Genomic DNA, 24,544 nt, shown 5'->3' on the forward strand with positions numbered 1-24,544 from the left:
ATAATAATTTGAATAAAAGTTTTTAGTGTAATTGACCACCGAAAGCGGTCCACAAATCACCCCCATATGGAGTTATATAATCAATAGTTTAAAGTTTTATAACGGAAGAATCAAGCCAGAGAGATTGCCTTTAGAGGAGGAAAGTGCAGTGGAGGAGGATTATCTTGGGCCGGGGATCCTAGACGCGGAAATCGAGAGGGCCCTTGGTGATAAGAAGTCTAGGAAAGCAGTGGGCGTGGATCATATCCCGTGTGAGCTTCTGAAGAATATAAGGAGGGATGGAAGGAGAAGGTTTTTCGAACTAGTGCGCAGGATCTATGAGGAGGGACGTTGGCCGGAGGATTTTGTGAAGACGGTTTTAATTCCGCTACCGAAAAAGAAGAAAGCTGTGGAATGCGGAGATTATAGGACTATCAGCCTAATATCGCATGGGGCGAAAGTGGTACTGAGGATATTGAACAGGCGAATGGAGGCGAGGGCAAGCGAGTATTTGGGCGAATATCAGTTTGGTTTTAGAAAAGGGAAGTCAACTAGTGATGCAATTGCAATAATGCAAAGGTCCCTCGTGGAGAGGAACCTAGAATATGACCAGGACGTATATGGATTTTGAAAAAGCGTTTTCGTGGATTCGTGGATTTTGAAAAAGATTTCGTGGATTTTGAAAAAGCGTTTGATAGGGTGAATTGGGTAAAGTTTTAATGGATATCCTAAAGAGAATAGGGGAATGATCGGAGGGATAGACGACTAATTCGTAATATGTATACGGCCCAGACTGCGCAAGTGAAGGTAGCGGACGGAGAATCTGGGTGGGCAAGCATTGGCCGAGGAATGAGGCAAGGCTGTCATCTATCGCCGCTGCTTTTTAACCTGTACGCTGAGGAGATGGTAAGAGAAGCGTGGGGTACGTTGGAAGCTGGCGTAAAAGTGGGAAGACGCAGCTTCTCGATGAAATACGGAGGAGAAAAAGTATTTATGAAGGGAGTACTTAGCGGGGAGTGGATGTTGAAGACCGTGTAAGAGGATAGAATATTAAGTAAACGAGAGAGAATAGCTTAAGTAATACGAGACTCAAGGCAACAGTTGTTGGGGAAAAACTTGAGCAGTTCGAGCAAGAGGCGTATCCAGGAATTTCGCTCGGGGGTATGGGGTCCAAAACCATGGGGGGAAATTTTTGAAAAACAGGGTACTAAGTAGAGGGTTTTTAACTAATTTTAGCACTTTTCATAATAGAAAAAAATATTTGTTGAAGAAATATTTTGTAAATTCATGATTTCTCCATACTTTTCTTTTAACGAAGGAAACTAATTGTGTTTTTATATATCGGGGAAGGGGTGGGGGGTCCGGACCCCATCTACGCCACTGGATCGAGGAATTCAACTATTTGCGCAGCACATAGGAGGAAAACGGGTACAATAGTAAGGACACCAGAAAGAGAATTGCGTTAGAACATTAGGCGTTCATGAACAGGGAGGAGCTACTGAGAGGATCGTTATGTAATAATGTAAAGAAAAGGTTGGTGAAGAGTCTGGAGTGTAGCACTTTACGGAGCGGAAACGTGGACTCTTAGGAAGGAGGACGAGAGAAGACTGGAGGCGTTCGAGATGTGGATTTTTTTAATAGAATGAAAGGGAATTGTGCCTTATTGTGAATTAAAGAGGGAAGTGCTTGGAGGAAGGAGAGACTACCAGAATGCTTCAACGCACTCCATGGAAACCTACCTAAATCGGTACAATTCTAAAACAAATCAGAGTAATGAATGGCAGAAAGGTTCTACTTTCGAACTTTATCATCGCCCTGAAATTCACACATTGCCGTCATCGTCTTTCACACAATTCAAAATGTGAGAATAAGTACCTATGCATCAAACACTGGGCCAGAATACTGCCAAGTAAATTGGCTCGTATATGTTAGAAATGTTAACTAATAACAATCATACCATGATGAAGATGAATTGGAAGCTGGAGTAAAAATGGAAGGAATGATGTTTCTGCTAAGCATTTCCAAACGGCTGCGCTGGTTGCAACCGAAGTTAGTGCGTAGATGCATCTCATGCTCCCAAATCTCGTAGTGCTACCTCTGGTTGTGTCCAATGCGTTATTTGCGTCGTTTTCTCATTACAGTTTGTTTTGTCACGTCATACAACTTGAGTGGTAGGACATCCTGCCTGATAGGCACACCTCTTGACACGCTCGAAGGGAAAACATAACTCAAAGGATTTTACTCTTGTTAGGTTACTCCTCTGGGTGCAAACCTTTATCCTAGGGTATGCGTTCACACGACGTTTTTGTTCTGTCCATGTATGGAAACATATAATGATTAATGTAGTGGAGCAGAGTACTAGCTGATCTCGTGCACGTTTTACGGATGTAATTTTTTCCATTGTTTGCTGTTGCATGCCATCATCATACCAGCTTTGTTCCTTTGCCTAAAAATCCTGCCATGAGACCATAAATTCCAAATTCCAAGTTTCTCACTTCTCTAGGCACTATCCTTCCCAAGCAATGCCAGGTGCCTTGCTAGTAAGATTATAATGGAAATCAAGAGATAATAAGTTCAAATATAAGGGATATCCATGAAGACATCTTTGAATTAGGGAAATAATATTAGTATTTAATTGACAGTGAACGTATTTCTGCCATATTTTATCAGCAAAACTATTGTATGATTTCTTCATATTTAAATAATTTAAAAGAAACGAAGGTGGAGATGTATTTTAAATTAATTCAAATTTTTTGTGATGTTATTTCCTGTTTAAAAAGTCAGGAAAAATCTAAAACGGCTATGTATATTAACCAATTTTTTGTTTTGTGTATCAAAATAACGACCTGAAAAGGAATACCTACTTACCATATTACCGACAGCTTTCCTCCTCAAAAATCATTGCATTTAAAATTAAGGTCGATCCTATGCCAGCTACAGTTTTTATGATAAAATCAGTAATCTAATGGCATAAGGTGACAAAAATGGTTAAATGTGAATATTAAAAAAAATAGATTATTCTACAGGTTATCAATATTGACTGAAAACTCATATTATCGAAATAAAGTAAGTTTCTTTCAAACTAAAGATAAATATACAAAGGATGAGGACATGGTCTCTATACTATTCACTTCAGACACCAAATTCAGTTTGACATTCAGGCATTTAATGCTGTATGGTACACTTACAATATAGGAGAGAGTGAAACTGCTAATCAGGGTACAGGACTTGGCAATGTTATGAAAATTTGTTACATTTACTTTCTTAGGTGGCATGACTATTTCCCATCATACAATATGGCATCTTCAAGAATTCTTAATTCATTAGATCTCTCATTCACTTCGACACATAATTTTCTTTTTTCTTAAAAAACAAAGTCTCATTCTTATAAAACAATATCTGTACACTTCACCTACACTTCAGCCATCCAAATCAGGATCCGTTAGACTTAAAATACTTTCAAACAACCATTACTGCCCACTTGCAGGAATCTAACAATTTTACAAGGTCAAGTTCTAAATAAAATCAACCTGAGAGAAACACAATTAAAACAAACCTCGCCATACTCTGTATTTCTATCAACTGGCAAGTCGAGATATCAAGAAAACCATTGCACACTTCCCAAAGGTAATGTCTGTTTCTTATGTACAGAGTGACAGCTCCTATTCGAGAGCACACAATATGAAATTACACACACAATTCCTCTAAAAACCAATGGGCGTAACAACATAAAAAAACAATAAAGTGATCCTGAGTTGGGGCTAAATCAAGGATAAGAAGATATAATTATCACAAGTCTGACCATTCTGAACAATATCCACAACTTTTACATCCTTAATTCGTCATCATATTATTTTTTCATTGTTACATAATAACAGAGACAGCAATACCACAACAGCTTGGTACAAGAAAAAATTCATGAAAGGAGATTTTTATGTATATAAAAAATGAAATAGCTTGGCTTTTGAGACAGTGCAGAAAAAAGTTCCTGGAAGATAATAGGAGGGGTTAGAGGAGGCAACTGCGCAGTGTCTTATTTAATCCTACATCTTTCGACAACAACCAGGAGAGGAGAAAGGGCCAAGTATTCATTATCAAAAACAACCCTGTATATATATGACCAGGCAATTTGATTGTTTTAATTATTTACCCAGCAAATTCAGAACTTACATGGCATAATACTGAGATGCATGAGTGGAGAATGGAATCTTGGTATTGAGTGCAAGTTCACTAAAGATTCAGCAGATTTTGAGAATGTGGCTTCTACCAAATCATTGGTGGTGAGCATTTCCACACTCTTTGTCTCTCAGAATTCGGTAAAACTAGGGCCTTTCTAGTGAACAGTATAATAAGGAGTGATGGTTGTAAGAAATATTTGAACTCACTTAGTGGGGTGACCAGTAACCTTCCCCACAGCCCCTCCATCAAACTCAATGAAAGACCCCTTCGTGGTGATAATGGAACAGCACAGGTGGCTTGTTTCTTCAGAATTTTAACCCAGATTATACATCCATGAGTCCTATGATTTCATTTAGATGAGTAAATCTTGAGGAAATGCTTTCTCTTAACTTGGATACAATTGGTAGACACAGAGCAATTTAAATCCCACTGAAATGTTGATTCTGGAGCTGATACAATCCTCTGGGGATGATTTCATTGATATAAAATTAATTACTTGTAAAATAATCCAATGCTTCCCTAAACAATATTCAATTACAAGGAATGTACCTAAATGATATGTCTATGCATGGCTTGTATATTACTGGAAGTTTTGGTGAAATATTTAACCAAACAAGATGAAAAGCGTTATTCAACAAATTTAACAAGAAAATTCACTCAGCAACAGGTGAACGTATGCTAGTATTCCACAACTTCCGCATGAAACCCATAAGAAAATCAAATCTTTTGAAAAATAATTTTTCCTTATTTACCACACATGAAAAATATAGAGTGCACAACTTTTGGATCAGAAGCCTTCAAAAACACTTCTTTTAAGTAGGTATATCTCAATTAGAAACAAAACCAATCCTTTGCAGTTTCACTACCTCCTTTATCAAAATGCCAGGCTCACATTTTCATATATACTCAAGTGCACACATACATTCACACATGGCATATTATTTTCACTGCATGGTCAGTTTAACTTCCTGTAAATTTTAAAAATTCAACATAAAAAGGATAGTTACACATGTGAATAAAAATAATTACAACAATGACAATATTTTATGAGCTTTGGTAGGTAAAAATGTTAGTGAGATGCAAAGTGCCTACATTCCATCTTTTTTTATATTACATACAACTGCCAACTACGACACATGTGAAAGCTCTGTAGTTCCCCACAATATCCCACTTCTCCTTACATGCAACATCCTGCCATGCAGTTAGTTCTTCCTGTCTTTGGCAAGTAACCAGCCTCCTATTGCCTCATATTCCCACCTAAACCATACCACCAAGCTACAGTCTTACCCAACAAAAAGGGCCAACAATGAGCTACCAGAAGTATTTAACATTTTAACACATTTTTTGTCGTTGTCATCACCATTTGGTGACTGTCACAAGGGGCAGGAAATTAAACTTGGGCAAAACGAGATCGGCAAACACAATTTTTATATTGAGATGCAAATTCAAGAAGAAAACCTAAGATTACTGCAAAATTGCGACACAAAGGAATTGTTTACAGTTACACCTCAACATGGCAAAAACAATGGAGCATCTATAATCTGGACATTCCCAGTCTTAACACAAGGTTTATCATTTTGTAACTGTTTTGACACATCATCCTGAGTATTTCTTCATCCAATGTCTTCTTGATTGTCTTCTATAGTCTTCCAAACACTCTCAATGGAAAAAATAAAAAACACCTAATGGGAGATATCATTTTCATAGTCTTTTCAGATAGGGGAGGCAGGGAGAGAGCAAATCTCTCCAAGGGCAACGACCCGACGACACTGATTCTGGCACCTGACTAATGCCAGAGGGAAGCAAAGTACTAAGGATCACGCACCAACTGTCTCCCAAGACACTGGCTCCTCATGCGCTCCCCTCGCTTCCCAGCAAGAGCGTTCCCTTACGACTAGTGGTGCTCCCGTGACACTTGCCCCAATCCACGATCCACACGCGCATCCTCCACTCCCGCCGGGTCGATCCTCCCTAGGCCCCCATCACGTGACGCTAATCACTGCCCGTGCCCCTCCCGAGTCCTTCCCCTCTCCACCTTTCACACTGCATTGCCCCGTTAGTTGGTTCACACTGAGTGGGTTGTTTATGTCGTGGGGATTGGTGCCCACCGGGTTCCGGTGTGCCGGGGGAGGCAGGGGCGAAACCCCCGCCCCCCCCGATGAGGACGAAGACGAAGACGATGAGGATGAAGACGACGATGATGAGGATGACGCGACCGATGACGTTCCCGGCCTCGCTGGCGGGGGCGGTGGGGGAGGTGGAGGTGGGGGTGGGCCCCTCCCCCGACCGTCAGGGGGACAATGATGCGGGGGCGGAGTCAGGGGACCCTGAAGGCTGACGGCTGGCGACGCAAGGCTCAGAGCGGGCGAGGCGAGGCTACTGGGCCCAGGGCTCGGCAGCAAGGGCACCGAGGAGGGAGGGGGGCTTGTGAGACCGGGAGAAGTCAGGGAGAGCCCTGCGGGGGAGGCCAGGCTCAGGCCACCAGGACTCGAGAGGCCGCCGACGTCGGAAGAGGCACCACTGCACCCACGTAGGGCATTTGGAGGCGGAGGATGCTGCAGGGGGTGGGGGAAGGGGTGGGGCAGGGAGTGTAAAGGGTGTGGGTGGTGATGGTGGTTCCCCACGACGACACCCAGGTGCGGGTGGTGGGGGAAATGGTGGGGGTGGTGGTGGGACGAGTGCTGGGGTGGCGTATCTGGGCAATCCTCCGAGTCTGGGGTTTGGGCTTCATCTCCAGCACTGCCGGCACTACCCATGGGGTCTCCTCCACCTCCGCCATCATCATCCGACTGGCCACCGTCGTCTTCACCTCCATCCATGTATCGGATGCACTTTTTCTTGCGCCTAGGATTTCAGAAAAAATGATTAGTGCTTGACAGTGATATGAGATATTTCCAGAGACTGACAATATCCCGTTTAAATACAAATTGTATGTACAAGCATTTAAGATGGACTTGATTTGATTGCAGCAAAACACCACAAGAGAAATCTGAGATAGCACAGGCTGAAAATACATTTGAAAAAAGCAACGGGAAACATTTTCACATTCCAAGATAAATATGGAAAATGTGAAGTACCTTTATAATTAAATTGTCAATTCTATTAATTAAGAGGTACCACATTCCATCACTTGAGTTACAATCATGGAAGCAATTTGAAAAACAGAGAATGATTACCAATACAATACATAGCAAAGTAAAACACTAAATTCAGACTAAAGCATCAAATACACTTTTAAATATCTTGTGCACATCAGAGGCATGACTATCCAGTGATACGGCAATAAACACTGCAAAAAAAGGATTTTCATGCACGCATGAATAATCACTTACACACACACATACACACAACACTCATATGTGACGATGACAGCACACCTAGTCTAATAACTTGGCCACACTTAAAATATAGGAAGTGAAAAAATATTGTATTAATGAAACAAAATGTGATACATTAAAAAAATAAATCCATGCTAAATGTCAATGTGACTTGTTGCACACTCACACTCATTAAAAAAAGTCTATTAAAGTTCAACATGCAATACCCAAAGCACAAACTGGAAACAGGAAGACTGTCCCCATCATGCAGGGGATATTGAAACCTCTAAGCCAAAATGTACAGGGGGAACTGACATATTACATAAAGGGGAATTTTAACTGCTTCAAAGACTAAGAATGGCATTCACCTCATTTCAAATGGTGATGGCAATAGATTAGAAAGAAGACTAAAGTTATGAATTATGGTTTGTTGAAGGTAAGACAGTATAATTAATAATGTAAGCAAGTTAAAATGTACGCATAAGAGGATGGTTTAAAATGTGCATCTGCCTTATCTGGTCACCACCCAAATAAAAAAATAATGAATTAAAATGATTTATAAGTATAAATATTTCATGATACAAAAAAACTAAAATTAAACAAATACACACAGCTTAAAAAAATAATTTTGAAAACACACTCATGCTTCAGGAGGCCTTCATCCTGAAATTAAATAATTGCATTCAAAAACTGTGATCAATTGGAAAAGGGGAGTGTAGCATTTTTTTTTCAACAAATGTACATGAAAGCAGCCCATGCAATGGCAAATAAACATAATAAGGATTTCACGTAAAGGTTGGCAGATGTAAAGGAGCGCACCTCGCAGAAGATTTTTTGAAATATTAGGCTGAAGAATGCAAAATTACCACTTCTTGATTAAACAATTTATTGTTAATGGAATAGCAGAATGATTTTAATGCTAATTTTTAACTTAGCAATTGCATACATAATATAAAATACACTAGGTCAGTTGGGATACTTCTGGAATGATTACATGGCTTGATGGCCAGACAAGGAGAATTTTCCCTTAGAAATCCCTGCGTAATCATCAATGGAAACCCTCCGCACTTGGCTTCTTACTCCAAATCAAAGAGTCCACCTCCAATGTGTTTTTAAGATGCGCTCCTCTAGAAGATTGCTTTGTTCTAGCACAAAAAAGGTTCAATTAATGATGAACAAGAAACTTCAAAACCATTTTTGAAAACATGATTAGTGTCTACAGCAGCATGCCTGAAACACCGAAGAAGTAAAAAGACTCACAGAGTATGACTAGAGATTAACATATGTAGGTTCTTGAGGAGATGCAGAAGTATTACTGGTAGTACTTCCTGTGTGATTGTTACCATGGATTATGTTACCATGGACACCACTATTCCCTGTGTGGGTGTTACCATGGCTACCACTAGAGGTCTCTGGACTGCAGCGTGCAGAGAACAAAACCAAAGTCAGAATTAAAGGGGCAAATACCAACATTAAAAAAACATGTCCAACATGGATATTTTACTGTACGTTACGTTCCTCAATAATTTCTATGGCTTAAACGAAATGCAAAAAAACATTTTCAGAAAATGTGTCACTTTGCTCTTTTTTTGGCTTTCTGTATACTTTTTCAAGCAAGCAAAACAGTTGAAATCAGGTTCAAAGCCATGGCAAGGCTGTGGGTCTCACATGTTTTTTCAGGTAATCCCCTAGTGACCTTTACTTCTCCTGGATTTCAATTAATTTTGAGAGAGGTGACATAGCAGCATGCCCCTTTAATAACAACCATGGTCTATATTTTGGCATAGCAAAGGCTCTCACTAACCAATATTATTCTTTTGGAAGTTAATTGACTTGCAAACAATTTATCTTTACTAGGAGAAACTCTCTCAGCATTGCCAATTTATTGCAGAATAGGTTGTCCTTCTCTTTGTGGGAAGACACATTTTCTGAATGATTTCCTTTTTTCACCATCACCACATTTGTTTCACTTGCATAATTTTCATAAGCATTTAAGAAAGTTGGAAATATAAAAGCTGACAGTTGCACAAAATCAGCAGTCACATTTAAAATAAAACAACTAGTGTCTTCTCACGGCTACATCTAGGCAGTCTTTCCACATAGACAAGATGACACCAAACCGAATTATGTGAGTGAGACCTTTTGCCATGGTCCACCTTACAAATGAAAGTAAGCAATTGCAACACAAAGGGTCACTCTCATGAAGAAATATGTGCTCTCAAAAATTAGGAAAAACTAGCCTTCCCTCTCTCCCTCTGTGCCTCGTAAATGGCCAAAAAAATTTTTTTAACGCCAATGCAAAAGGAGCACAACAAAATATCGGATCAGACTGTGCCAGGAGGATGTAATACAGGGATATTGTGAGATGAGTATGACCGAATTGAAAAAAGATCCTAAAATGACATCTCCTCAGAACATTTTCAAAAGTTGTCATTGCAAATTCCTTCCCGCAGGAAAAAAGTGATGAACAGTGCCATACTCTTATGAGTTAAAACCGATAACTGAAGGTATGATCACATATTGATCTGAAGATTTAACGAGCTTCAATGGCTCATCGAGATGAAGAATGAAATGTTACTCAATCAGAAAACATTAATGCTCAAGAACTTTACGAAGAGCAGTGGTATAAAAAAGTTGTTCATATACACAAAAGAACTAAATATAAACATCACTTCTCTCTGCAGGAGTCATGACTTACGTATGCAAAGTGCAAATTCATTAACTTGATACTCACAGCTACAAAATACACTAGCACGTTCCACTACGTGATTTTGGCAATGTATATTGCACTCAAACTGGGGCATTGCCAGTTTTGTGAAAGGAACAATGAGGAAAGATGGTGGGGAAGATGTACACAACCATTAACAAAAATTATCTACATTGACTATTTACAAGTGAAGATCAGTTGGTGATTGTTGAGAGTGACCCTTCTGTTTGTCATAAGAGCAATCGATCTCAAATAAGGAAAAAAAAACAATAAAAGAAACAATGAGTAGAAGAAAAATTATACTGCAAGGCAGAGATATATCAACTAAAAATATAAAAGGTTTAATGGTACTTGTATGCATGTATGTGTGGCAACACACACATGCATACAATAATACAACAAGGATTCTACTTTCCCACAAAGTCACATTTATGTATGTACACAACCTCTCACTCAGGCATTCATTCATTCTCCAAGTTCTCTTACAATCCTTGTGTACTCGAACTCAATTGCCATATATGTGTAACTGATGAGCATGCTCTAAAATAATTTACTCAAATAGGATAAGGAAGAAAGAAACCAATGCCAAAAGATAATAATCATAATAACAGAATACTTAACGGAGAATAGGAATAAGGAACATTGAGCCGTGATGATCAGTTGCAAGTCTAACATAACACTAGTGATAATCAAAATAACTCACCTGCATGGCTTACACCACTGACTTTGTTGGTCCAGCCCATAGCGGGCTCTACACTTTTTCAGGTTGCTCCCTGAAAATTTGACATAACATATGTTAACACAAAGAAATGGAGACTGAATACACATCAAATAGCAAAATTACAGCTAGAAATTTCTTTTCTATTTCATCAAAGTTAATTTAATTTCAATTGATTGAATTATCAACAAATACAAATGATAAATAGCATGGGAAAAATTACTTTTTTTAAAAACACACAAAATTTTTTTTATTTCATGACAGTGAAAACTCATACTCAGAAAAAAATACATGAAAATTAAATGTAAAACATGTATTTATGGAAAAACAGGCAATATAGCAGCAAAATAGCATCTATGACTTCCAATGTAACAGAAAACAGTCAGAAAAAAACATAAAAAGAGGAAAAAATCAAAACAATTTAAAAGCCTTTCAGGGAGCTATTCAAATGTGATCAAACAGCAATGCTACCAAAAAACAGAGAAAGGGTAATGGAAAGATGTGCAAATACACTGAGCATTCAGCAGAATAGGTTCCTGCAAATGCACACAAAAAATTTGGCATTTTCCTGCAGCTGCGTTCAAAAACTTTGTGTGTGCAAAAGTATGCATGTTTAATTATTTCATGGGGCAAAAATATGCATCTGTGTGATGATTTGAACTGTGGCAAAGTGTGTGGAGTGAGTGTAAGACAGTCATTCAACAAGTGTTCATCTGTATGCTATGATGGATGCATCAATATTGAATGTCTCGAGAAAGAAACAAAAAATAAAGGTACACCCATTGAAAAAGTTAAAAAAATTTTTTTTGTCTGTAATTTCAATTGAATTAATCAAACTGCCCATCATCCTAGAGAAACCATCACATGCATAGATTAACTTCATCAATTCATCTACCTCCATCGTTTGTCTCTTGTTTGCGCTTCCTCTTCTTCCCACGGGAAGAATTAGCACGAGAAGACCAATCGGGGTAGAGCTGCATATGCAACTGTCGTTCTCTGCGTGCTAGCTCATAATACTTAGCTTGTTCCTCTCGACCTAGCGCATGCCACTGATGGGAGGAGGAAGGAGTGAACAAAGAAGGCGCAACATGAGATTTCTTGTTTTCCCAAACAAATAAAGTTTTTTTCAAATAAAGGTGGACCTTTTTTTTTAAGAATATTCCTCCTAACATCTGATTTCAACAATAAATTACATCTAGAATATATTTTTTTCTCCATTTTAAAGGGGGTACACATTGTGGTGCTAGAAGAACAGCCAGGAAAAGTTCCTCTCTCGCTCGATGTGCTACCAATTTCTCTTAGCGTGCCCCCAATTCGGCGCGTTTCTTACTTCAATTAAAACAACTTTCATCTTATTTTACTCGGCACCATGCTGGTGCACAACCATTCAAATCATGGGCCAAATGCAGGTGCAAACCTGCATGAACCTATTCTGCTCAGCGATTCAGTGTAGTCCCTTTGAAGAAAGTAAAAAAAAGTAAAAAAAAATATACAGATAGAGAGAGAGAGATATTCCCAGAAATATGAATTCGTTCCAAGATTGCCACAGCCTCATTGCAGGCAAGGAATATGGTGTTTTTTTTCTTTTGGAGTACGACAGCAGATAAGAGCTGTGTTCCCCTAACGGGCCCGAACATATTCCTTTCTTTGTGACCTTTTTTCACTTAAAAAAATTTTGGTCGGAACCCATATCCTATCCGCTGCTGTTCTAGCACTACTAGAAGGTACCTCCTCCATCTGCCGTTTTCTCTTTCTTTCTCTTCTTCTTCTTAGTGCCATAGCCATAATTGTCTCTGGCGCTCCAGCCGGGATACATCTGCATGTGAAGCTGTCTTTCCTGCCGCGCCTTCTCATAGTACTTTGCTTGCTCCTCTCGACTTAAAGAATGCCACTATAAAGCATGGCACAAAGTCGAGTGTGAGGAACGTCCATAACACAAACCAAATCAGTTCCCACATGCAATCAGCATTACATCAATACCAAAGCTAACACATTGCAGTCTTCACAACCTTTTGTACTCTGACCCAACAAATGCTTGCCCTATCAAGTCCTCACTTTCCTCCCATTATTATTGATTACGTTCTATAGTCAGAAACATTGAATATTGCCACTTATTCTTCCATGAAAATCTACACTAAAATAGGCCAAAAAGCCAATAATGATATCATGCTTATTTTTTAAAATAGAAAAGCAAACTACAATAATAAAATCACTAATGCCAGCAGAAAGCAATTTGAAATAATTTTAACCAATAAAATTTGTCAGCGAGCACTGTAAATGCACCTTAGTCTCATAACATCTCTTACAGTATTTTGGAATATTAAACCACCCTATGAAAGCAAAGTAAAATAAATAAAACATATGAAAGACCAAGTCAAAAATTTAAATTAGCACCCATTCCACGATGACCTTTCTGTCAACGACTGCAATGTGTTAGACAAAAAAAGATATGTTTAAATAATAAGACGCAGAATTCTTTATTATTCTCTGATGCGAGAGTCACTTTACTTGATGAAAGTCATTGTGAATCACATGCTCACATATCTGTCAAAAATCAGGTTTCTTTCAACTTAATAAAAAACCCTACACAAGAAATTATTTTGAAAGCAAAGTTTCTATTATGCTAAAAACAATACGGCCCAGAAATAGTTTAACAACAATCAATGAAATTAACCATTCAGTTCAATGGCAATCCATCACAATTACCACAGGCCTTGTTGCAAAAAAAATAGCATTGGCTTTAGCTAATGATTGATTGAATATAATCACTCGCTTTAAAAATCGTTATAATTAATTTATAAGATGACTTATACTTATAATGGAGCTTATTACAGAAAATTTGCAGAAATAATTGATTATTCTCGAAATGAGTTTTGTAAATATGAATGATCAAAAATAAGTCTTTGTAAAGAAAGCACTTTCACATAATATTTAACAGTAGTTTACTAAGAAGCTATATAATATGAGCTCTCATTACACTAGATTAAATTTCTGTTTAGTTTATGAAACAAATCAATGATCACATCACTAACTTATCTCAAAATCCTACATTTATCTTGTTGACCAATGAATATCATTTAATCAATGTTTTTTTTTGCTATTTGAATAATGCAGCACAATAGGCATTAAATTGAAGCATGAAAAGTGAAATAGAATTCATTCAAAAAAACAAGTAGATTCATGCAATCAGAAAAAAACTTACCCTCCTTCCAAGAATTTGGTTGATGGCAGCACTTTCTTTTAATGTACACTCAGCTACAACTTTAGCCCTCATCTCCTTCATATAAAGCATGAATGCATTCAATGGTTTCTTTATATGTGGCTTCTTTTTATCTGAAAAACAAAGACAAAATATTTTATGTATTTAAGGTAGAATTCATGGAAAACCTTCTAAAAGCACATTAAAAATTAAAAGAAATATTCATATGATGCTAAATGAAGGCTCATTGAATGTGAGAGATGAACATATTTGATATGTGACATAACTTATTTCATTTTCTGTGGAAAAGCCTAAACAATCACATTGAACATTTGCATTTATTATCATTTGGTAATCAAGACTGGAAAATTTATGATGAAAGGTATGGTCTATGGCCACCAATTGTATTTCATGATTTCCAAAGGGTTATAATTTCAGTGAGGGCAAATGCATTTTTTACCACTAGAATATAAACCATAATAACAATGCCAATCTCCTGTAATTATAGTCCACTACCTGAGACTCTAGAGTCCACACATTAAATTAGTGAAATAAAGGCTTACTTTTAATATTTTATATGTTGCACACTATTGAACAAAAAATACATAATACCCTCCCCTCACAAAATCTTGATTCATGGACCAAATATGTGCCTAAATATTAGAAGGGGAGATGATACTAAGGACACAGCTTAGTTTAATACTAATCAACTTTGGTTGAAATTATAATGTTAATAATAAAAAAATCCTGTGATACTAAAATGTATTTAAAAATTGAATTCAGGAGGGGGATTTTAAGCAAATGTATCCCATTGAGGCAATGGCATATGCTGCAGAAAATTTCTACCAGTATTAAGTTACACGAGTCTGTAATTACCTGCTTGCCCTGAGTCTTGTGATTTGCCGCCATCTGTTGATGAAGTAGTTGCATTCTTTTGATCCATTCCAGGAGGCCTAAAAATAAGGAATAAAATTAAAATTAGTAGGAAAAAATTCAAACCATGCATCTAGATTTTCAAGACCAATAAAAAATAAAATGCAATATTAGCAGTATTAGAGAGAGAGCCAAAATATATGAAGGAGTGTTTCAGTGGCAAAAATATTTCTAAATTCGTAATTAACTTATGGAAGTACCTAAATAAAATGACCACATTCATGGTACCTTCATCATATACCATGAAAACCTCTGAGTTAACAGCAGTTTTGATTACTTCAAAATGGTTCACAGTCTATCACAAAATTTTACTTCTTCTTTGAGAATAAATGAAAAACCTTTCAGGAATAGGCATAGTGCATTCAAACCGGATTCATAATAGTAATTTTTCTTCACTGAATAAAAATTTGGAATAAAATACAAAATGAATGAAAATCACTAGTAAGCTATGACAAAGATTTTTGACAAATTTATGACAAATATATTTTTAGATTAAACATTTCTGTGGTATTTATCACAGATAATTACTACCAATGCATTTTCTATCAGGAAATGTTGATTTGAAGGATGGCCATTCAGCAGATTTCCTTCATCATCATGGGAAATTCCACAAACATCTTTTTCCTCCTACAATAAAGCTCTTCTTCAAATAAAATTCCCCACCTATGTTAATGTCATTGCAATTTTTTAAGCCTTTTTTTACCTTTAAAGAAAACAATTTGACTAACATTCTTTTTGTCCAACATCCTTTCTAATTTGTGAACAATACATTAATGAAGCTCTAAGTCACTTATCCTTTCATTTAAACAAATTAACCTCTACCAAACTTGCTTTCCTACACACACACCCCTCATATCCTTCACTGTTACCACACCATCCTCAAATCTATGGCCATTTTTGCGTTGATCCTTACAAACAACCATATTTCTCCTCAATACGATGATTAAAGCCACGTAAGGACCTCCGCTATTGCAGCCCAAAAGTTTTGCTAAATGTAGCTCATTTTGTAATCATCAGTACCATGGAAATCATGCACTATTGAAGTACCATGATATGCCTATGATATCAATTCATTTGTGAGCAGATAATATACCTGAGAATAATTCACATGGTATTAATACCATGTAGAGCCTTTCACGGACTCCACAGTTGGTATTTTAAATAAAGGATATAAGTAACAAGATTAAAGCGATTTTTTCATTTTAAGTCGATGGAGGTGGTTCTGCTGCTCAAACCCCACAGAATTATTGGGAGATGTGGACTAAGTGTACCTCCTCTAAATGAGTACCAACTAAAACGTGCCCAGTCTCAAGAAGAACCCCCCGAAATTATAAATTTTCTTTCCTACTTAAGCAATTGAAAATGCAGTTAATAATACTCTTGCCTCATGTCAGAAATGTCAGCCACATTCAGTAGGTGATTAAATTGTAAATCAGCTTCCAAGAGATTTATATTAACGGCATAAATAGCCAGGGACATTTAGGATCTCAATCCCCACATCATTGAGTGGCAAGGAAGATAACACATTAAAAATGTCTACTTCAATTACCATAGAGAATAATTTGATTGATGCAGTCAAATGTTTAGTCTGAAAATTCAGGGTGAGGGTGAGTAATCTGAATATTGTAAGCTCTGGGAAAATAAGCATTCTTCACCATGTGAAATTTTTTTTAACATTAACCAGGTTTCGATGTTATAGATGTCATCATCATCAGATAAGCAATGCAATTGCTTGAATGTTGACGACATGTACAACTTCGAGAACAGGGCAGCATTAAATTCCTGTAGAACAGCGGAATACTTCGTATTTTCTGCAGTCCAATAATGTCAAAGTAATTTGAGAAAATTAAGATGAGAACGAACGAAAAAAAGTACACAAACATGACTTTTCAACAGCTTTCGACGAAAGAGTGTATAAGTAGAACTGTAAGTGGGTTTGGGAGAAAGAAGCATCGTCAAATAATACTCATCCACGACCCTTTCATGCATTTTGATGGAAAGAAAAAGCTCGCCGTGAGCCAAACGAGCGCGGAAAATTACCAGCAATCCAAAGAGGTGGAGCTGGAGGCGGTTGGGGACGGGGAAGGGGTCGGCGGGGGCGCTGGGGCCGCCGAGGACGAGTGGGAAGACGAGATGACGGAGGGCGTGGGCGAGGCGGCGGCGGGACCCTGCGCCGCCGCCGCCGTCGTGCCGGCCCATTCGGCGGCGGGCCGGGCCGCGGCCGCCGCCGCCGCCAGGGCCACCTGCCACAGGCGCCGCTGCACCTCGGCCAGCGGGGCCAGGGGCGGCGGGAAGGCGGCCAGGGGTGTGAGGGGGGCGGGAGGCGGTGGCGGAGGCTGCTGCGCTCCGTGTCCCATCCTCTGGGCGCCCAGGTGCAGTGCCAGCAGGAACTCCCGCTCCCAAAGGGCGGCCGCAGAGGGGACGGACGGTGTGGGGGCTGGCGGGAAGGCCGGGGGCAGCGTCGGGGGCGGCCTCGAGGAGACGGTGGGCCTATCTCGCCCCTCCTCCTCCTCCGGGTCCCGCTTCTTTTCCTTGACGAGGTCGATGGGTCCCCAAGAGGACTCGTCTTCCTCCTCCGGTTCTTCCTCTTCCTCCTCCGGGGCCGAGCGACCTTCCTCACCCTCCTCGTCCCGCTCCCCGGACGGTTCTTCCGAGGCGATCATCGCGGCCCGGCCCCCCTCCAGGTCGCGCGCCTCCGGGGTGTCCCGCTCCGGCGTCGTGGCTGTTCGCGCCGTGGACTCTCCCGCGCGTCCGCCTCCTTCAACCAGCCGCCTCCTCGGCCGAACCTCCCATCTCAGCGGCTCTTCCCGAGGATTCGCGACGCGACGCCCGCGGTCGCGGGTCGGATAGCCAGCTACCTCGATGAAATACGCGGTATTCTACTTGGAGGCGATACTCGATGTCTCCTCGCAAGTCCGAGCACGACGAAGAAGAGTCACACCGGGGTACAACACTGCCTCAAGGGAATTTGTACAACGTTCCGTAACAAGCGCGTTAGGGTAGGACGGTATCTACGGTAGGGAAGGAATATTTGTATGTGCTTGCACGTATCTATGCACATACTTATTTGGCCAAGAGTCTATGTGCGTGGACATCCCTCGAGTATTTGTCCCTAACTGTCCCTCATTCACTCCTCCACCTATATCCTCATTCCTGCCGCCATCTCTCGGGGAAAAAATCTCGCGTCTTCCCAGACCACACACTGACAATCGAGCACAATACGGGGCACAATACGGGAGAGAAATGAGCCTAGAGCGAGGCGGGGAGCGTCTTGGGCGTCGGGACGAGTGCGTGGTGTTGGTGGCGTCGGCGGCCGGGCACGGCGAGCGGGCCGCACCACTCGCGGGGGACAGACGGACGAAGAAGAGAGGAGGAAGCAGCAGCAGCGACGGCCGAGGGGCGCCGGGACGGCTGTTGTGGCGTGTCGCGAGTTGCGAGCGGCGGTGGCGGGCGTCGCTGACTCATCGCGGGGCGAAAAGCCGAGAGAGGATGAAAACACGACACTCACTCACTTCCCCGCTCGATTCGTCCGACGCCCCCGCCTACTCTCCCCCCGCCCCTCTCCGCCCCCAACCCGCCTCCCTCCGGCGCCTACTCCTCCTCAGCCCCCTTCCCCTCTACTCCTCTCCTCCTCCCCCCCAGGACTTGGAAACGCGGAGGAGAGAGAGAGGTAGGGTGAGAGTGAATGTCTTGTGTTTTGTGTGTGCCCTTATATATATATTCGTGTATGGCCGAGTGTGAATGCATATGACGGAGGGAGGGGGGGAAATATGTACGCGAGACACAAGCACGGGGGACAAAAGGGGAAGAGTGGGCATAAATGGGGAGGGGGGAGAGTCACGCGGGGGGGTTCGCGCGTCACTTACGAATGACACCTACTCACTGACAAGTCTGGGGACGGGATCGAGTGCGTGAGCCGGGGAGGACGAGGTAGGGAAGGGGATGGATGGATGGAGAAAAATCCTTATTCTTTCATCGCGCGAAAATTATGATTCGGCACAAGCGGGCGCCCACATTGCACATAAACACGAGCACGTGATCCTCCGATTTGTTCGCGGGCGCCATAACACGGGTGCAAACGTACCAACCTATGTGTATTGTGCTCGAGCAAACGCGTTGCCCTTTCACCACCTCCCCCTCCCACCTTTCACCCTCGAAAAATATCTTCCTACTCTCCCCGTCAACGGGGATGAGAATGATGTTCGATGAAGACGACGGGGGTAGGATATCGCCGGCGGAGGGGAAGCCTCGTCCTCCTTGCCCCGACCTTCCCCGCGAGAAGGGGAGGAAAGTGGAGGGGTAGGGTGGAGGGGATTGTGGAGGTGGAGGAGGAGGGGGGGGGGGAAAGGATCGTGAGGAGGAGTCGGCCGGAGGAGGACTTTCTCGCGAACTCCCGCTCTGAGGTCAATCTCGAGTGTCCGCGGTCGAGTCCGGGAGGAGGAACCCTGGGCGAGGAGCCGACCGAGACTAAGACAACGCGCTGTGACTTAGAGAAGGGTAGCAGGGATGATATCATCATTAATGCAGGTAGCCAAATGGTTTATTATGAAAGTATTCTACCGATTAAGGTAGGCTTCCACGGAGTACTTAAAAATCGTTCTGGCAGCCTCACCTCCTTTCTTGTATTTCCCTCTTCAATTCAAAATAAAGCCTACTCCCTTTTATTATATCTAAAATCCTATTCTCTTCTTTCCTCTCCCTCGTTCACTCAACATTCAACCCTGTAACACTGTTGTCAACACCCTCTCCCCACTAAGTAATCCCTCCATCCATATCTTATGTCTCCTTCGTATCCTGAATCTGTCTTTCTTCACCCACCATGTCCAGTACTTCGTTATATGGAATACAACACGCCATTTTTACGGCCACCTCCCGATTGTCCCCTTCGTCGCATATCAATCCTAAGAAAAGTACATTGCAACCAAGCCTAGTCCCCCCTAACCCTGTCAGGGAATAAAAAATCCTTCCCAAAACCATTTTCTCGATTTCCAGCACAATTTCACTGACGTGTTCCGACGGTTTTCCTAAGTGAAGTAGTCATCACAGGTGATTAGATGGTTAACGAAGTTTAACATAATACTTAATACTAATGAACCCGACCTACATCCACATCACAGTGCATTTCTGTTTTCAATTCACTATTCCATATCATTCTATCCATAAAACCCTGCTATATTCTCCCCGTTTCCTTGCTTACAAAGCATTATAAATTCTTTCATAGCTTTCAGTATTCCCTGCCTTCATCGTACTCTTTCCATCCACAGTCCCACATTACGCTCTCCGATTAATTATCGTAATTCATTTGTTCCACAAGACACTTAAAGCACCTGAGCAATATTTATTTATGAATTACAAATTCGAGAAATTATCATTCTCGCTCTCTGAGCCCAAAGAGCACCTTACCGAGCGGTGAGCACCAGCGGAAGTTAATGGCAAGATTATTGGTAGCATAAAACGTGGGATCACCATAATAACTAGGTTTCAGGGACATCGAGCGGATGAGCCATCTAGAGATTGAAGAGGAAAGAAAGTGAGGCTCCATGTAAAGGCGGTGGGTGGTCATAAATCTAAACGGGTAGAACTATTTTATTATTTTGACAGTTAATATGAAGGAAAAGGGGTTGAACAGTCAAATATTTGGAAAATAATACTTTTAGCAAACAGAAGAGAGGAGCTAGTGTGAGTTATATTGTGTAAGGGTACACAGAAAAATCCTGGGAAATTGTCTGGCATAGAACATAGGGTTTTAAGGGTCGCAAACGTGGACCTTGAGGAAGAAGATATGCGCGAGACGTATGTGAGTTAGACGGAGAATGAAGGTCAAATGAAGGGGGAAAAGAAGACTAGGGTGGTGTCCTTCATCGTGAGTGAAACGAGGAAACTATCTGATAGAGGAAATAAATATGATACAGAGAGATCGGGTGGAGCGAGTTCCGAGGAGAGAAGGGGTGGCGAAGACAGTACAGAGGGAAGAATGTTGGGATAACGGGGAAGGGACAAGGCTTGCGAACGTGGCTGAGTGTGGTAAGGCTGTATTTATAGCTGAAGAAGGAAATAAAATCAGAGGATGGATGGATACGGCACAGGAAACTACATCTTGCGAGTTATCTCCTAAGAGAGTGCCGTTAATATTAATAAAGTATTCCTCAATACAAACACATAGATTCCGTTTATAGTAGATGCGGGCTTATGAAATATAACAAGAAGAAAAGGATAAAAATCAGGCAGTCAGATATTAAGAAACGAATATTTTTTGCATCCAACAGAGAAGAGCCAGTGAGAGTGAAAATGGGTACGGGTGTGAAGAGAGGATTGGTGAAGAGTTTGGCAAAGATAATTCGAAAACGTGGCCCTCGAAAAAGAAAATTTCCCACTATTTGAGTTACCCTCTATTTCATCATGAAAGTTGACCATGAAATTGGAACGAAATGCAACTAAAATATGGAGTGAGTGCGGCCGTGGCTCACAGGACGAGAAGGGGGAGAAAGACTACATAACAAAGCAAGGGAAGATAACTCGAAGGCGGGAGAGAGGCAGCCGGACGTCCCAGCGCTCATCGCCTGGACCGAATATCCCTCTCCTCGCCTCATGCATTTTTTTCCAAAACCCACATTGCGCACCCCACTCCACGCTCTGTGCTGAAAGCAGCCACGGGCGAGAGGAAAATGTGACGCTGCAGAAATTCGAAATGAATGTCAGGCAAAATCCTCGGCGATAGTGGTAATGATTACTAGAAAAGGTAGAGGTCATTTCGCACTTAAATGAAGCTACTTATTGCAGAATGACAAACGGCAAATTACGGGATGTGGTGCACGAACGCCGCCCTGTGACCTTGAAGGAAAGCGGTACCTGCTCAGCCCCAGTCCTTTACCGACACAGTAATAAAATATACTTCTCAGAGCCATACGGCACTCGAAAACAAGGAAAATGATACCCAAGGAGACGAGTGCATACGAATACGAAAATGATCCGAGAAGCGGGGATTGAGGATCAATTGGTCCAGTCTGAGACCGATATTACATACACATCGCAGGGCTTTTTGGCACTCGTTAGTACGAGCGAAACACCAGGGAGGTGAAAGAATATGAGACATGTCGGGAGGCACGGAGGTCATCTACAGAGTATCTCTGAGTTCCTCTTCCCGCTCAGCGACGTTCATTTAAAACTTCTCAACCATTGCAACTGGGGGACACAACAGATTCTTATCAACGCACCAGATTGTTGAGAAATTTTCAGATCCCGCCAATTAGCGAAAAATGTTCACCTACGCATCATGCGCTTCAGAACACAGGTGACAAAATATGAGGAAGTCTATTGAATAGTGATATTCAACGCAGTCATTGGTTATCGAAGATTCATTTTCATCAACGGACTCATCGAAAATAACAAAGATGTGCGAGGAAATCCTGAGCCCATCAAAACCTATCCCTCAGTTTTTCGTCGTTTACATATTTCTCCCCCAACCCTCGACATCCTCATTCTCTTTCCAACCCCTTGGCGGACGGCATCACTGGAAACCACCCCTGCCATAGAGGCCCAAGCGGCAGCAGCTCGCGGGGTGGCGCGTAGATGTGGATGATGTAGATAGATCCGCCCTTGCCCAACCAGGGGCGGGGGAGGTAGAAGGAGAAGTGGGGGTGGGGGGTAGATTTATAAGGGGAGGGTAAATGAAAAAGGGAGAGGGAGATGGTGCGATCCAGACAGGGTGCGGGAGGGTGGCAGGGAGGGGAAGGGGCACCAGCCGAGACAGCAGCCCAGGCCGGCGGCGCGCGCGTGGGAGTTCCCGAAGCGCGGGCCGGATGAATCCCAAAGGCAAAGCGTCTCGGACGCGGCGCCGCTGCCGCGGGCGAAAGAACAGCTGGCCAGGCCCGGACGTGCAGAAGGCGACTCGGGTCGGTTCACAGAGTTCTGACAGCTTAAAGTCGCTTCGCTTGTGACCTTCGACATGCCTAGTGAACTTGACTCGCTCATACGAGATTCATCCCTAAGGTTGGTTTAGATGCGTAAGTTTCAAGCTCACCCCAGTCTTAAGGCACAGGAGTGCGAATAATACACATTCAAGCTAGGGGCGCCAGTTCCTTTCCTCGCGCCATTGTGCTCCTCGAAGATTTTTGCATGAAGGGTTCAGAAAGGCTTCACCTGGGATTTGAACCGTTTGATTGGTAGTCAAACGTTCTGGCAACTGGGCCACCACCTTACCATAGTATCCCTAAGGAGAGCATTTAATATTGCAGCCATGAGTCCAGATCTGTATCGTCAGTGGTAAGCGCACGGCTTTCTACCAAAAGGTTGTGGCCTTCAGTAAGTAAATAAAAGGCCATCGTCAGCTTATTAATAAAGATTATCTACCGCCTATGATATTCCACCTGGGCCGAAAAGCATCCGTAAGAGTAAACAACGCCCATAAAAATCCAGAGAAAATATTCTAACTTAATGAACGAGTGAGATCTTAGGCGATTTCACAGTTTATAATGAAAGGCGACGTAGATGGAATGATCCTGGCAGTTCGACATTAGCACATCGGAGTAACGTCGGCGCACTATCTTGAGAGACTGATCTTTGAGTACCAAAGCCTTCTACGTTTATGCGTGACCATTCCACCGTTTCATTCTCCGCATAAAATTATGTTAGCCTGTAGATAACGGATTTTCAACATAAACAATTTGGGCAACTTTCCCACTCTGTTACACCGTCAATCCGCGTTAATCTGAACCTTGAGGATAAGTTGCCTCGTGCCTTAAAATGGGGGTTATCCCAGGCCCAGATATTCCGGATACGACTCAATAAAATTTTGATTAGGCGGAGAAGTTCACCTCAGAGAAACGGCAAGATGACCTTACTTAAGGGATTAAGGGCATGACAACGATTTAAAAAATCTGGACGCGAAAATATAAAAAAATAACGACCCTATAAGCCACGGATTTGAAACTGGGACTGCCTGTAAGCAGCAAATATTCCCATAGTATTCCCGACTCCAGATCGTGGAGCAATGAAGGGATGAGAGTTCACTAATCGGTTCACGACCATGGGGCCATGAATAACTCACTCCGTGATTAAACCCTTATGTTGATGCAGATAGGTGACGGTAGAGCTAAACCACTAAATCCGGACTAAACCACGGGCTCGTGAACTTCACTTATTCAGGGTAGGGGACCAGTTCCTTTCCTTGGATCACCTAGCACTTCGGGGGTTATTATTGCGGGATGTTCGAAGACTTCACCTTGGATGCGAACTCGGAACCCTCCTATCAGGCCGTATCCCGCGATTTGACGTGATACCTACTAACAGTAAAATAAACCCTGGGAAAAAATTTTTCTCAACCGAGAATAACGGACCTGGATAACGGAGTGGTCTACATAGTTGCCCGGAAAGCCAAAAGTTGGTTTGTTCCCGGTCCAGTGTAATATTTTTTTATGGAAATTCATGTGAATTTTACCCCGGTTAACGCATCAGGTTTGAAATAAATCACATGCTACCTACTGCAAAACCAAAGCGCAGCGCGAATGTATTTA

At 41.7% G+C, this 24,544-nt stretch overlaps 1 protein-coding gene across 1 annotated transcript in view; it reads right to left on the reverse strand.

The window, feature by feature from the left end:
- Nucleotides 1-3,032: 3,032 nt before the first annotated feature.
- Nucleotides 3,033-24,544, reverse strand: part of LOC124161405 — a 165,687-nt gene continuing 144,175 nt past the window's right edge. Inside the window, exons 8-14 of the mRNA XM_046537722.1 lie at nt 20,436-20,539; nt 17,073-17,886; nt 14,976-15,052; nt 14,103-14,233; nt 12,629-12,791; nt 10,886-10,955; nt 3,033-7,002 (exon numbers count right to left, since the gene is read on the reverse strand). Of these exons, the coding sequence (XP_046393678.1) occupies nt 6,141-7,002; nt 10,886-10,955; nt 12,629-12,791; nt 14,103-14,233; nt 14,976-15,052; nt 17,073-17,886; nt 20,436-20,539 (2,221 nt within the window). The 3' untranslated portion in view covers nt 3,033-6,140. The remainder of the gene's footprint in view (nt 7,003-10,885; nt 10,956-12,628; nt 12,792-14,102; nt 14,234-14,975; nt 15,053-17,072; nt 17,887-20,435; nt 20,540-24,544) is intronic.

Source organism: Ischnura elegans, chromosome 6, assembly GCF_921293095.1.
Source record: "Ischnura elegans chromosome 6, ioIscEleg1.1, whole genome shotgun sequence".
NCBI lineage: Eukaryota > Metazoa > Arthropoda > Insecta > Odonata > Coenagrionidae > Ischnura > Ischnura elegans.